Source organism: Peromyscus leucopus, chromosome 20 (genome assembly GCF_004664715.2).
Source record: "Peromyscus leucopus breed LL Stock chromosome 20, UCI_PerLeu_2.1, whole genome shotgun sequence".
Lineage (NCBI taxonomy): Eukaryota > Metazoa > Chordata > Mammalia > Rodentia > Cricetidae > Peromyscus > Peromyscus leucopus.
In genome coordinates, this window is record NC_051080.1 from 14601523 (window position 1) to 14615095 (window position 13573).

The window sequence follows — 13573 nt, forward strand, 5'->3', positions numbered from 1 at the left end:
CTTATTTAGTAAAAATGAAATACAGTGTTTTGTGCATAGCCTGGATGCTTTAATTTTAGTAAAATTACCTCCCTTCTCATAGACCCTTATGTCAAAGTGTCTTTGATGTGTGAGGGCCGAAGACTTAAAAAACGAAAAACAACTACAAAGAAAAACACTCTCAACCCTGTGTACAATGAAGCCATCATTTTCGACATCCCTCCAGAGAATGTGGACCAGGTCAGCCTGTGCATTGCGGTCATGGATTATGACAGGTGGGTAGAGGCTGCTTGCTCCATGCAGATCTTCAGGTTGTCATAGCCGGGTCACATCTGCTTTCCAGGTTACTCACTGTTACAGCAGATCTAACTTAAACAAGAGGGCCATGATTCATGAGAATCTATAGTTATAGTTTTGTTTTGGTTTCATCTCCAAAGCAGTCTAACTTAACATTCACCTGCAGCTGAAGAAAGGGTGAATCTGGAAGTAGTATGAAGTTCATGACATGCAAAAGAACTATTCAGAAGTCTTTCTTCAGAATGACCAATACTGCAGTCCAGAGCTGACTTCACAGAGGAGCTACCACACAAGGAAAGGGGTGCTCACCCCAGCTCTAGAGTGCACTGGCTTGAAGGGCCAGCAAGTCTCTGGGATTCACTTTCTCCACTGGGAAACTGTCAACATGCTGTGGGACGCAGGTGATGATGGAATTGGAAGTCATAACCGTCTGCTCAATGGTCTTCTACATTGCTCTGTTGGTAACTCTACCACTTGTGTAGAATGTGAGTATAGAATGACTAAGAGAACACTCACTGAACTATGAGGAGTGGTAGTAATGTACCATTCAGTGTCTCAAAGTCAGCCCCTAGAAATAAAAATAAACAAATTAATGATTTTCTGATCTATTTGAGTTTATACTAAAGGAAAAACACCTGTGATGGTTTTCCCGTGGTAGAAAAAAACCTTGAATTATCCCACACTTCAGATCTTTAAAATGTTGTAAATGTTATCATGAACGGCCCTGTTTTGCTTTAGCACCTACCCCTATTGACTCCTCAAAGCAGTGAGTTTGGGTAGGTACAGCTAAGCATGTCATTGACCAGATGTTAAGGCAATAGATCTTAATGCCACCTAAATCAGGAAGATAGAAATCATTTCTCCAAATATCTTTGTTGGGAAACTTCATGGAAGAAGACCAGAAAAACATACTGGAGCATCCTAAAATCACTCCCAAAGCCTCGTCAGAGAGGCCTATCCAAGTGACTCTGTAGAAAGCCTTTCAGATTCTTTCACCTTACATTGTTTCAAGAACCAGCTTTTGAAGGAAGTTGTAATGGCAGAGACATGTAACCTGAACATTCAGGAGGCAGAGGCAGGAGGCTCATCTCAGCTGCATAGTGAGTCCGAGGGCAGCCTGGGCTGCATAAGACCTGGTCTCAAAAAGATTAGAAAGAAAAAAGCCCTGCTTGTCAGGTGCTGTTTTGACTCTCCTGATGGGATCCAGCTTCTGCCCTTAACTCCTAGGAACTCTTCTGAGCATCTAATTTGTTTGTTAATGAAATGAGATGCTAGTAATGTTATCCAGAGCCAGAGTAGTGGACTTGGGATTAATTACGCCATTAAACTCAAAATTCTTGAAAAACTATCTTTACATAGAAGATTCTCAAACGTATTAGTTACCCCCAGTCCCAGTGGATACATCAACAGAACACTTCCACACCCAAGGCTCAGGAAGAAATGCAGAAGAGCAGGTGGAAAGATCATAAGGGCCAGAGGCCAGGCAGTTTGCTGGGAGACTGTCTCCTAGCAATGTCAGAAGCCACACCCATGAAATATCACCAACATGGCTGCCTAAATGTGAGCCGAACACAGACCACACCAGCTGACCTGCCAAAGAGGATAGAGAAGAGCCTACTAGGCCCTAACCCTACACCAAGAACTATAGGCAACTGAGGAAAGTGGAGAGCAGGAGAGGTGGTCTTCTCCAGGGAAGAGCACACCAATAAGTTGTCCAATGCCAAACGGTCAGCCCTGGAAACACACATGCAAGTAACATTATACAGACTGAAGAGCTTATATTTAGGAATACATATACATATATGCATACAATAGCAATTAATGAAAGAAGAGGCCATGAGTGTGAAGGAGAATGGAGAGCACTCTATGAGACTGTCTGGAGGGAGAAAAGGAGATTATGGTGTAATTGTATTTTAATATCAAAAAAATTAAAGTAAAAATAAATATTAGCTATCATTTTTACTGGATGCAGTAAAAATGGGGCATACATAGAAAACAGTAACCTCAAACAGTATGCTTTGTTATGCAATGATAAATCATAGTGGTGAGACTAAACACAACCCTGCCCCACTTAATTATATTGCCAGCAATAGCATACTTACCCATATAATTTAGAGTCAGTAAAATAGAGACTATTATGCAAGAAAGTGAGCACTGTCCTCTCGGCATACAGTCTAACCACCATTACAGAAAAGAGTGGGACTGTCTTTACAGTGTGGGGGTTTAGTAGGCCTCACTCCCATAGAGCAGCATCATCCAAGTGAGGGGTCTGCTGGTTCCCCATGCACACACTTTCATTGTCAACATTGCAGAGAACTGAATAGCTTTGTGAGTTTTTAATATAAATTTATTTTGTGCGTTGATGTTATTTAGTTGTCTGTGAGCCTTTTTGTCTGTGTGTGTGTGTGTGTGTGTGTGTGTGTGTGTGTGTGTGTGTGTGTGTGTGTTGAGACAAGATACCATGTACCCCAGGCTGGCCTCAAAACTTTCTCTGTAGGTAATGATGAACTTGAACTTCTGATCTTCCTGTCTCCACCTCTCAGCCATGCCCCACACCTGGCCTAGTTAATTTTTATTTAGGAATTTTCATTTAATCAAAACTGGTATATAACAATCCCTTCTCTGTAGGGAACATGTTCCATCATGTTCCATAGATAATGGAAACCAACAGTAGTGAGTCCCAGATAGTCTGTTCTTCCTACATGTACAGCTCTTCCTACATGTACAGATCTTTATAAAGCCTACTTTATAAATTGTGCACTGGAAGAGATTACCAATAACAAATAATAAAATAGGACCATTATAGCAATATACTCTATAAAACATTATTTAATATTGATGTGTTATTTGTTTCTAGAACTTTCCATTTGCTATTTTCAGACAGTGATTGGCCATGGATCACTGAAAGTATATAAAGTGAAATATGGGTCTGGAGACTGCCATAGCGTGTGGAATTTATTGCTCTTGATGTGTTAAAAATTGTACTGAAATGTGGAACATTCTACTTACCTTTGAATTATGACGATGAAAGTTTGATATTCCACCAATCCTAGGGTGGGACACAATGAGGTCATAGGTGTGTGTCGAACTGGACTAGACGCCGAGGGTCTTGGGCGAGACCACTGGAACGAAATGTTGGCATACCACCGGAAACCAATCACACACTGGCACCCTTTGCTGGAGGTAAGGATGTGGATATTGCCTCTTCCCTCAGTTACACTGATGTTACTTAAATATATTTTATCTGCTAACTTTCATTTGACATTTCACTTATTCACCTTTCAAAAAAATGCTTTCACTTTTGTTTCAGAGTCTCTCACATCGTCTATTCAAAGTTCTGTCTGCCTCGGGGATTTAAAAAATGGTTAGATGTCTAGGGTTTCTTCTTCAGTAAGCCTGTGAAAGAAGTGTGTCGTTTCCTTCCATAGCCTTAGGCTTACGTCGGTGACCAGGGGCCATTGTCTTAAGTTCATTACTCAGTGGGAACTGAGCTCTGGTACTGCTTCTCTGTGAAAAAAAAGCCATTTTACCTAGAGCCCCTTTCCATTTTTAAATCCTTCATAAAGCACTGCTGTCTGATACATCTGTAGAAAGGACACATATGTCCTATCCAGCTCTGGTCAGAAAGATTACGCAGAAATTTAAAAAATCAAGGCACCAACTTAGCTGCGTTCAAGGCCTGGCCATGCTGTGTGGCTTTTATTATAAAGCTTTGGTGAGTGACCTGACCTTCTCTGAGTTTCGGCTGTGCCTGTTCAATAGGAGTAACTTAGAGTGATGATGATGAGCAGAGCGTTGCACAGATTGACTCAAGATGAGGTCTTAACGGCTGTGTCCACACCTGAGTTATGTTAGGAAGGATGAGTAACCATTTTTGCTTAGAACTTTTAGCCAAAGTTAGTCTACTGGACATATTAAGTGTTGCTTGGCAGGATGCCTTTCTTTACAACAAAGACAGTTGCTGGAACCTCTTCAAGAGCCACAACATAAACTGAGACATAATGTGTTCACAGGAGGATGAAGGACTTTGTGAATTTCCATAAAATGAATACTTATAATAGCCACAAAATAAGTAAATAATAACAGCCTTTCTGAGAGGTAAGTTGCGGTTTGGTACACTAAGCTTTGGTTTTAAAATAGGAGAGAGACTGAGCACTGTAACTGACTGAATGTATCAGTAGGACCGGGTTTCAGTCTCAGCTTAGTTACAAGAACGAGACCATGACTGAGCGATTCAAGACATTTTGTGGAAACTGAGTGAACATGTCATGCTCAGGCCATGGAAGTAAACTGCCATCACAGATCCCATTTATATATAAATGTCCAAACACTCTACTTGACTTCATAATTTAATGTAAATCATAAGACACAGACACACACATATATAGACAATACAGATACAGACACAGACATACACAGACACACATACAGCAGACATGCACACACATACACAGACATACACATATAAAGACCCAAAGACACACACATACACAGACATACACATATAAAGACCCACAGACACACACACATACACAGACATGCACATATAAAGACACACAGACACACAGACCTACATATTTACAGAGCATATATACACAGACATATAAACGCACAGACATACATACATTCACATGTTACTTTAGTTTCTTTTCTATTGCTGTGAAGAGACACCATGACCAAGGCAACTTATAAAAGAAAGCACTTAGTTGGGTCTTATGTACAGGTTCAGAGGATTAGTCCACGCTTATCAGTGTGGGAAGCATGGAGACAAGCAGACAGGCAGGCAAGGTGCTGGAGCGGAAGCTGAAAGCTTACTTCTGATCCATGAGCACAGCAGAGAGAGACTGGAGTAACCTGGTGTGGGCTTTTGAAGCCTCAAAGTTGTGGCACATCTCCTCCAACAAGGAAGCACCTCCTAATCCTTCCTAAACAGTCCACCTACTTGGAAACAAGCATTCAAATATACGAGCCTATGGGGCCCATTTTCATTCAAACCACCACACACATATACACATATACAGACACAAACACACATGCACACAGACACACACATACATAGACACATAAACACACACAAGATGCATGCACACACAAGAGAGACATACACACACATATATAGGCACAGACAAGCACCACCTACAAACAGACATGTGCACACAGACATGGGTATACACTGACACATACACAGACACACACTCATGCATACAATACACAGACACATAAACACATACACACAGGCATAGATCTACAGAAACATATAGACACTCACACACGCATATATACACATAAATGAAAACACATTCACATATACGCACAAAAATCCATATATGCACATATGTACACAATCACACAGGGTATTCCCCTGAAATCTTTCAGAAGCAGAGACAACTGTATTTGCTGGATAGCTCAACACCTACTAAAGTACATTTTATTTGGTCTCAGTGGTATGTATTGTCTAAAACACACTTTAGCGCTTATTATATAATTGTGCTCTTTTTTTTCCCCTGGGTCTCATTTTTTAGCTTGAAAATGGAGCCTAAGCTCCAGAATATAGAAAGGGAAAGAAAGCTTTGCTACATGGGGAGCCACACTGAGTGGAGATGTGGACTCGGGTACTTGTCTCTCTGATATCTGATCTTGGAGAAGCTGAGTGCCCTTCCATGCCAATGAGGTGGTCCAAGGAGAAAGGGGGGCATATGAGCAAGATTTAAACAATTCTAAAGAAAAGCATATAGTCTGAAGTATATTAACTATATATATATACACATATTATATATATATATATATATATATATATATATATAAACATGGAACTGTTTGTCTGTTGAAGAACCATAGGCATTGTTTGTATCAAGAACAAGAATAAAAGAACCCTTTTCAGTCTCCTTTCAGGCCATAATATGGCATTAGATCACACGTAGTTTTCTAATAACTGGATCAGGGACAACTGGTATTAAAGGATGAATGTACTTTCCTCTGCAAATATCTTTTTCTCATCCCCTTTGTCTCTATTCAGTGGACAAACAGATTATATGGACCACAGACATATGCACAGCCTGAATTTAGCATTATAGGAAAAATTAAAAGTGAAATTATATTTTTCTTGTTAGAGAAAGAATAAATGAGAAAGTAATAGTTATTCAAGAACTGAATAAGTTGGTCGGCAGAGATGAAGGCCTCATTTAGAAAAATCTACTTACTTCAAATTCATTAATTAAACTCCATTAAACTCTCAAGATACAGATACGTAAGGATCATGAGAATCACTCTTATCACTTGGGGTTCCCACCTCATAAACTGGCCTTTTCCGTTTATGAATTTCCCAGATGAAAATCCCTTCCTGTCAAAGCAAAGGGAAGACAGCCTTGAATTAGTTACAATTTGCTGCTGTAATAAGACACCAAGACCAAAAGTGACCTCTGGAAGAAAGAGCTTCTTTTGGGCTTATGGTTCCGAGGGATATCCACATCATCAAGAAGAACAGTGGCAGGAGGCCAGAGGAGGAAGCAGAGAGAGCACATTTTTATCCACATACAGGAAACAGAACAAACTTGAAGAGAGGCACTGAGGCTGTAAACCCTCAAAGCCCGCCCAACAAGGCTATCGCTTCCAAAGGTTCCATAAGCCTCCCAAACAGTCCTCAAATATATGACCCGATGGGACTGATTTCTCATGCAAACTGTCCTAAGTATCTTATGTCTACAACTTCCTGTTGTTCTTACCCTGCACTATGGTAAGTCATATTATAGGGGGAAAAAAAACTAAACATCTCCCATAAAGTGTGGGACCCTTCTAAAGACATAAAAGTTGCCATGGGACATTATTCTGTGTACCTTTTATGTTCCAAGCACTGTGTTTTACAGGAAATATTTGTGTTTTCTCTCACTGCCTTGGGAGATGAGTTTGGAAGAGTGTGGAGGTTATATAAACCTTCTCTTCAGAAATTTGCAAATTGTGCTTGAATATCCACTAATCACAGAGAGACATGATTGTCATTATATGCTTTTTCTTCATTGGATCAGATATTCTGAAATTCTTCTCTTTCAGTTACCTGGCCGGGCAACCAGCTTTGATAGTCAAGGATCCTGTTCATCTCCAAGGCCACCATCCACACCATAAAGCCTCCAGATAAGACCATATCACAGAAAGACCTAGAATCATGTGCTCATCGAATCAGACACACACACACAAACACAGAACATTTGACTTCTTCATTTAAAATATACCCATGATAAGGAATAACTTGATGTATAATTTCTTTTTGTTTTACCTCTTGGTTTATTTTTGTTTTTAACTTTGGGCATATCAATACATTTTACCTGAGTAATAATAGTCCTTAGTTACATAAGGTGTCCTATATTTCATGTCATCTATGAGCACAGTGTTTTAATATGTTTTAATTCCTTGCTTAAGCAAAGAAATAAGTATTTGACAAGAGAATCTACATGTGTGTAAAATTAAGTATAGTTTATTCCTATGTTGTATGAAATAGTAAAATGTGTCATTTCCAGCTGTACACACAGTTCTATGTAAACTTTAGTGAACATATTTAAATTAATTCCATAGGTTCAACTCCTTCAAATTCTTGTCTGATAATAGTTTTTCCTTCATAATCAGCATTTTTGTCATTGAGGTTCATTCCTCAAGCTTCTTTTTTGGGACACTCAGCTAAGCTACAAAATGAAAAGTCATTTTGAATATAAATGTACAAAGTGACGTTGAGTAGCTGGTAAACAAGGCTACCAGTTTACAATGTCTTACTGTCCACATTAGTTCAGGCACCTGCTGTAATGCTTAGTTGGTAGTTTTAAAACTTCTAGTAGTCTTCACCTCAAGTGCAGCATTGGTATCCCTAAGTAGCTACAGTCATAACTTTGTTTTTCAAGGTTCTCCAGTACTGTGGTGTGTCTGTTCCGTGACTTGGAGCTATCATGTGGCTCCTATGGTTTTGATGGATCACATTTCACAGAAACCAAAGGTCTAGCCAAGCTCTCTGTGCCATTGTCCTTAGACAGGCAGGTGATGACTCCTCCACCCTCTCAGGAGCTCATTACCAGAGCTGGAGAGTCTCCAGGAAAGCTGGACTTGTTGCTCACCAAATTACAGATGCATGTTGTAAACAGTACAACTTTCACACATAATAAAAACAAATACATTCCAAGGGACGAAACATCTAGTCCTTTAATAAAAGGCATTGACCTTCAAAGAGATTAATGGTAAAAACTATGCAAATGCTTTTTTTTTACAAGAGAGAACTTTCTTTGAAATCACATCAGCTTTTTATTGTCTCATTTTAAGACCCCATTGGAAGGAATCTATGTGGAATTTATCTAACCTTACTTTTGAGGTGTACGTATTTAAAGTTTATTCCACAATAAGATTTTTTAAAGGGAAGAAAATTTATATTTGGAATTTTAAAACAAGTTCATTGGGATGAGAAAGTTTTTGACAAGTAATGAATTTTTATATTTGTAAAAATCACTTACTTCAAATATTAGGAAATATATTTTAAAAGTCTTGAAATTTCTCTCATAAAAAAGATTCAGTTACTGTTAACCAGTATAAGCATGTCTCACATTAAGATTTTCAGTGTAAACTCAGTTCTGCCTAAAATGCCTATGTCAAGCTAATGAAAATATACTACTAAACTTTTTCTCATTAAAAATAAATCTGTCTGAAAACACTTGACTATCCCGTCAAGCCAAAAAACCAACAACAAACCCTACTCATTACAGAGAGAGTCAAGAAGACAACTAATCTGAATGTCTTTGTTATACTGTAAAATGCAAGCTGCTAAGTGGAAAGAAAAAACTTATAATCTTAGTGTGGTAACATTTAGGGAAATATTTTATCAGTAGATATAGCTGTGACATTTCTTAAGTCAGGAGAGTATGCATTTTCACTCAAAACGAGATCTTAGAGACTTACTCCTTTTAAAATTACAGCTTATTTCCTAAAGAGAACAGGCTAAACCTTCTGAGGAACAAAAGGGAGCTGTCAGATAACCAGAATATTTTAAATAGGAGGCGAGTAGATGAAAATTAGATTGGAAAAAAATTTAAAAGCCAAAATTACACAAGATTAAAGTCATTTATTTCTCATGAGAATTACGTCAAAGCATTTGCTAAACCTATGAAAGAGATTAAAGAGGGAAAATTCACAACTTTCAGCTAATATGTGAGAGTTTTCTCTCAGAGTAATAAACAAATTCATTAGAACAGTTCATTCCTTATGCACCTTACGTATCATCCTCCCCCCCTCCCCATTTTACCCATCTACACACAGAAACTTCTCTCTGCTTGTGAGGTACTGTTAGTTTCTCAGTATTTAAAATATGGTTCAGTGTTCCAGATGCCCTCCACTAAACTTGTGGGATGGCATGTACTAATGCAGGTCAATGCAGCATGAAGCTGTAATTTAGGTATACAATAAACTCCTGATTTCAGGGACACATTCAGGGACTTAGCAATATATGCATCTAGGAAATAAGGTTCAGTGTTGCTTTGTGGGCATAACAGCACAGTTGCTAAGTACACTGGATATGAAAGACACCAGGATGTGTCTAGTGCACAATCATTTAACAAAACCAGCAGTTGATTCATTTGGGGTTTTGATATGTTCCTCATGGGTGTCCTCCATTTGATTTAGTCCAAAGCTCTGGGCATGATCACTGGCTTCCTGATGCACTTTTCTCAAGAGTTTTTTTTTTTTTTTTTTTTTCATCAGGCTACCCTGTGTTGCTGGTACTTCCTATGTAAAACTCACCATATCCATACACACTCAGTTCAGGAACAAATGTTAGGACAAATGCCTGGGAAGTAGTGGGAGGAAGCAGAGCCCATCATGTACCTTCATGTGGTTTTGTGGTGTGTGCACAACGCTAGTTACTGCAGGGAGCTTACAAACGATCGATACTGACTCAGGGTTTATATTAGAGCAGATGTATTTGAACTATTTGGTTGTGATATTTAATTGATATTTACAACTGCACTTGGTCTCCTGTAGTGTTTATTCTTTTCAAAGTTTCCAGGCTCAATAAAAAAAAAACCTCTCCATCTCTTGAAGCTTTCCTTTAATGGCTACTTCGGAAGTAAAAAAAGTCAAAATTCCATTCCACGCCAACTCTACTATCTATAAAACAAAAAATAATTTACCCCAGAATGAGATGTCCGAGCAGCCAGGGATTATTACAATAAAGGAACATAAAATCATAGCATTGAACACAAATCAATTTCTTTCTACCTCTTCAAAAAGACTACTTGATATTACTCTTGAGCAGAATTTGTCTGATTTCTGTCATAACGGCTGTGATATTACCAACCAGTTTAATTGCAAACAGTTACAGAACTGGGTTGGCATGGCCTTGAGAAGCCATTCGGCCTTTTTGTTAAACATAAAGAAAGTGACACCTTGTGTCACAACTCGGTCTTGTAACAATTGCAGTTTTTCTGAGCCGGCCTAGTTGGTTTCAGTGCTTGTGGTTTTTAGACTAAAAGTGTTCTGCTATCAACAAGTAGATTTTTAAAAACCTGAAAATAAAATAACTTAAAGAAACCATATAGTTAATGGAAAAGATATTAAAACAGAGCAAATAAAGATGTTGAGATATCAAAAAAAAAGGGAACTCTTTGTATTTTAAGTCTTAGTGGCAATAAATTCTCAAATAATGTTCTAAAGTCCATGACTCAGCATTCAATCATTACTCAGAGACATGACTCAGGATACGATTTATCTGAACCTGCTGTAAGGACCTAATATTTAGGAGAAAATGAATTTAATATTTTACACAGGAAAAAAATTAATCAAATAAAATGCTATTTACAAAACTTTATCTTCTAGGTATTCTATTAGCCAAGAAGATCAGTATTTATCAAATAATCTGTCCATTAAGATTAAGGTAATTACTTATCATCTACCATTAACAAATCAAAAAGATATGCATTTGAACAGTGGCATTGCGTATTTGATCAAAATGCAGTTAAATTATTATTTTCCTTTCATTGTGTCTATCATGTAACTAAAAGAAGTTTGATTTGGTAGCATGATAGTACTGTGCTAAAGAGATAGAGAAAACCATTCAGTTAAGGACCAAGGTAAGCCTTAATGATTTACTTAATGAAAATATTTGAATACTAAAAAATAGTGACTGAAAAAATAGGTAAAAAATGTTTAAGAGAAATGATAGTATTTTGTATGTCTGAGATGAATAAATACACTCCTCCAAGGGGGAACTATTTATATAAATCCTATTTTTATCTCTATGGTGACAAGAAATATGAGTTGCTCTTGATATATTTATATGGAAATGTTTTAATCTCAAGCCAACAATAATTTTTTATGCAGACCATGAGACCCTTTCCAAACAGTGAAACTATGTCTGATTTCATCACAGAGGGTAAGAATAACCCATTGTCTTCTGACATTCTGTTGAATCACATCTACTGTGCACAGAATGCCCTACTTCTTGAACATGAGATTGAGTTTTAATTATTCAATATCATGAGGATTGTGTTTCCTGAAAATAATTTACTGACTATTATATTGATGTAATTTACCGATATAAGTCAAAACTCACTAAGAATAAGTTTTGAGGTTGCAAAGTTAATGCATGAAATGGTTAGGTTCACTGAGGCTTTCCATATTGCTTCTTGTGTGCTTCATCTGAACATTAAGGTAGGGAATTCTATCTTTCCATGATTTGCTGAAAATTTTGCACACTGCAAATAGCTGTCACCTCCCCCCCCAATTATATAAAACAACAAAATAATCATTCTCTATAAATACTTATGTAAATTATCTCATAGGTTTCATTAAGATTTGATGTTTTTCTTGTAAAGTCCTTTAAGCTTTGCATTTAAAGAATGTAATAGTAACAATGGGAACAGCTCACTGTGTAAAGGAGAAGCAGGTGAAATCCAATATGTAAAATATTTGCACTTCTAGCTCATTCCTAAAACAAAGAGTACAACGTGCAAGTTGTCAACATTAGCTGCTATTAACCCAACAGAGCAATGACTGGGTTCACATTCAAATATGGAGGAACCACAGAACACTGTGAATTCAGAACTAAGATAAGTCAAACTAGAAAAGAACTGGCTCCCATCATAAGCATGGTGTTTCCTCTAATTCCCTTACTAGTCCATGTGTACTGATAGGAACTGCTGATGTTCTTCTTCCCACAGAGCCTCAGGCAATTTGAATCTGTCATAGCTCATCTATTTTGAATACCTTTAAGTCATTGTTCTTAATGTAACTTTTCAAGTGAAGTTTGTGATTTAATACTTCGCCATTGTTTAAGACAGTATCTTTGACTTCTACATTATAGAAGAGAAATTGAAGTCTTGAAATTTGCGTCTCTGACTTTTGTACATGGTGACCAGTCATTTGCGAACCTTGACATCTTATAATCATATTACTTAGAGCAGATGTTTCTGTAAACCCTCTGAAAGATGTTACACATTGTATTTTGGTATTTTTACTGTGTCCTCTTTAGAGTGTATGAACATATTTGTCAGGATCAGATGAATTATGTAACAAAGAAACCTCAAAGCTGTTATGAAGGATAGCTCATAATTACTTTTGTAAAAGAAATGGAAAAGCACTTGAAATATAATTTTACTGTTTCATATGTATTTTAAAAAAGAAATAAAGTGATTATAAATAACTTTATCTGTTACTAACGAAATCCCTTTGCCAGATTTATTTTTTTTTTCTTTTTTTTCGAGACAGGGTTTCTCTGTGTAGCTTTGCGCCTTTCCCGGGACTCACTTGGTAGCCCAGGCTGTCCTCGAACTCACAGAGATCCGCCTGCCTCTGCCTCCCGAGTGCTGGGATTAAAGGCGTGCGCCACCACCGCCCGGCTTGCCAGATTTAATTTTTGCAAGATAAATATGAAGCTTTTCTTGAATGTGAATTGAGCACAGTTTCCGGCTGCCTTTACTACTCAGTGAAGGGGACAGATAAGCGCAGCCCAGTTCTGCGCCATCGTAAGTGCCTCTTAACAAAGCGCATTTTACTGAGAGACAAATATAACAGGTTGACTGAATGGTTTCCGGGGTTGGAATGTAGCTCAGTCATAGAACATTGGTCTAGAAAGCTTGAAGTGGGCTCCAACATCAGTAACACAACAAAGAAAACTCTGACCTGGGATGAAAGCCTTCTGCTATGAATGTCCAGAGACACAGAAAAATGGCTTCTGTGGTTAGCTCAGAAGAATGGGCAGCTGTAGAAATGTGGTAGGACTAGAAAGACATGCTTGATGATGAAACAACAGGAAACAAAATAAAAAAAAAATCTG

General features: G+C 37.8%; 1 protein-coding gene across 1 annotated transcript in view; it reads left to right on the forward strand.

Moving 5' to 3' along the window:
- Syt10 (synaptotagmin 10) overlaps positions 1 to 12897 on the forward strand; it is a 65326-nt gene extending 52429 nt beyond the window's left edge. Inside the window, exons 5-7 of the mRNA XM_028869230.2 lie at positions 83 to 254; positions 3330 to 3459; positions 7324 to 12897. Coding sequence (XP_028725063.1) covers positions 83 to 254; positions 3330 to 3459; positions 7324 to 7395 — 374 coding nt within the window. The 3' untranslated portion in view covers positions 7396 to 12897. The remainder of the gene's footprint in view (positions 1 to 82; positions 255 to 3329; positions 3460 to 7323) is intronic.
- The last annotated feature ends 676 nt before the right edge of the window (positions 12898 to 13573 follow it).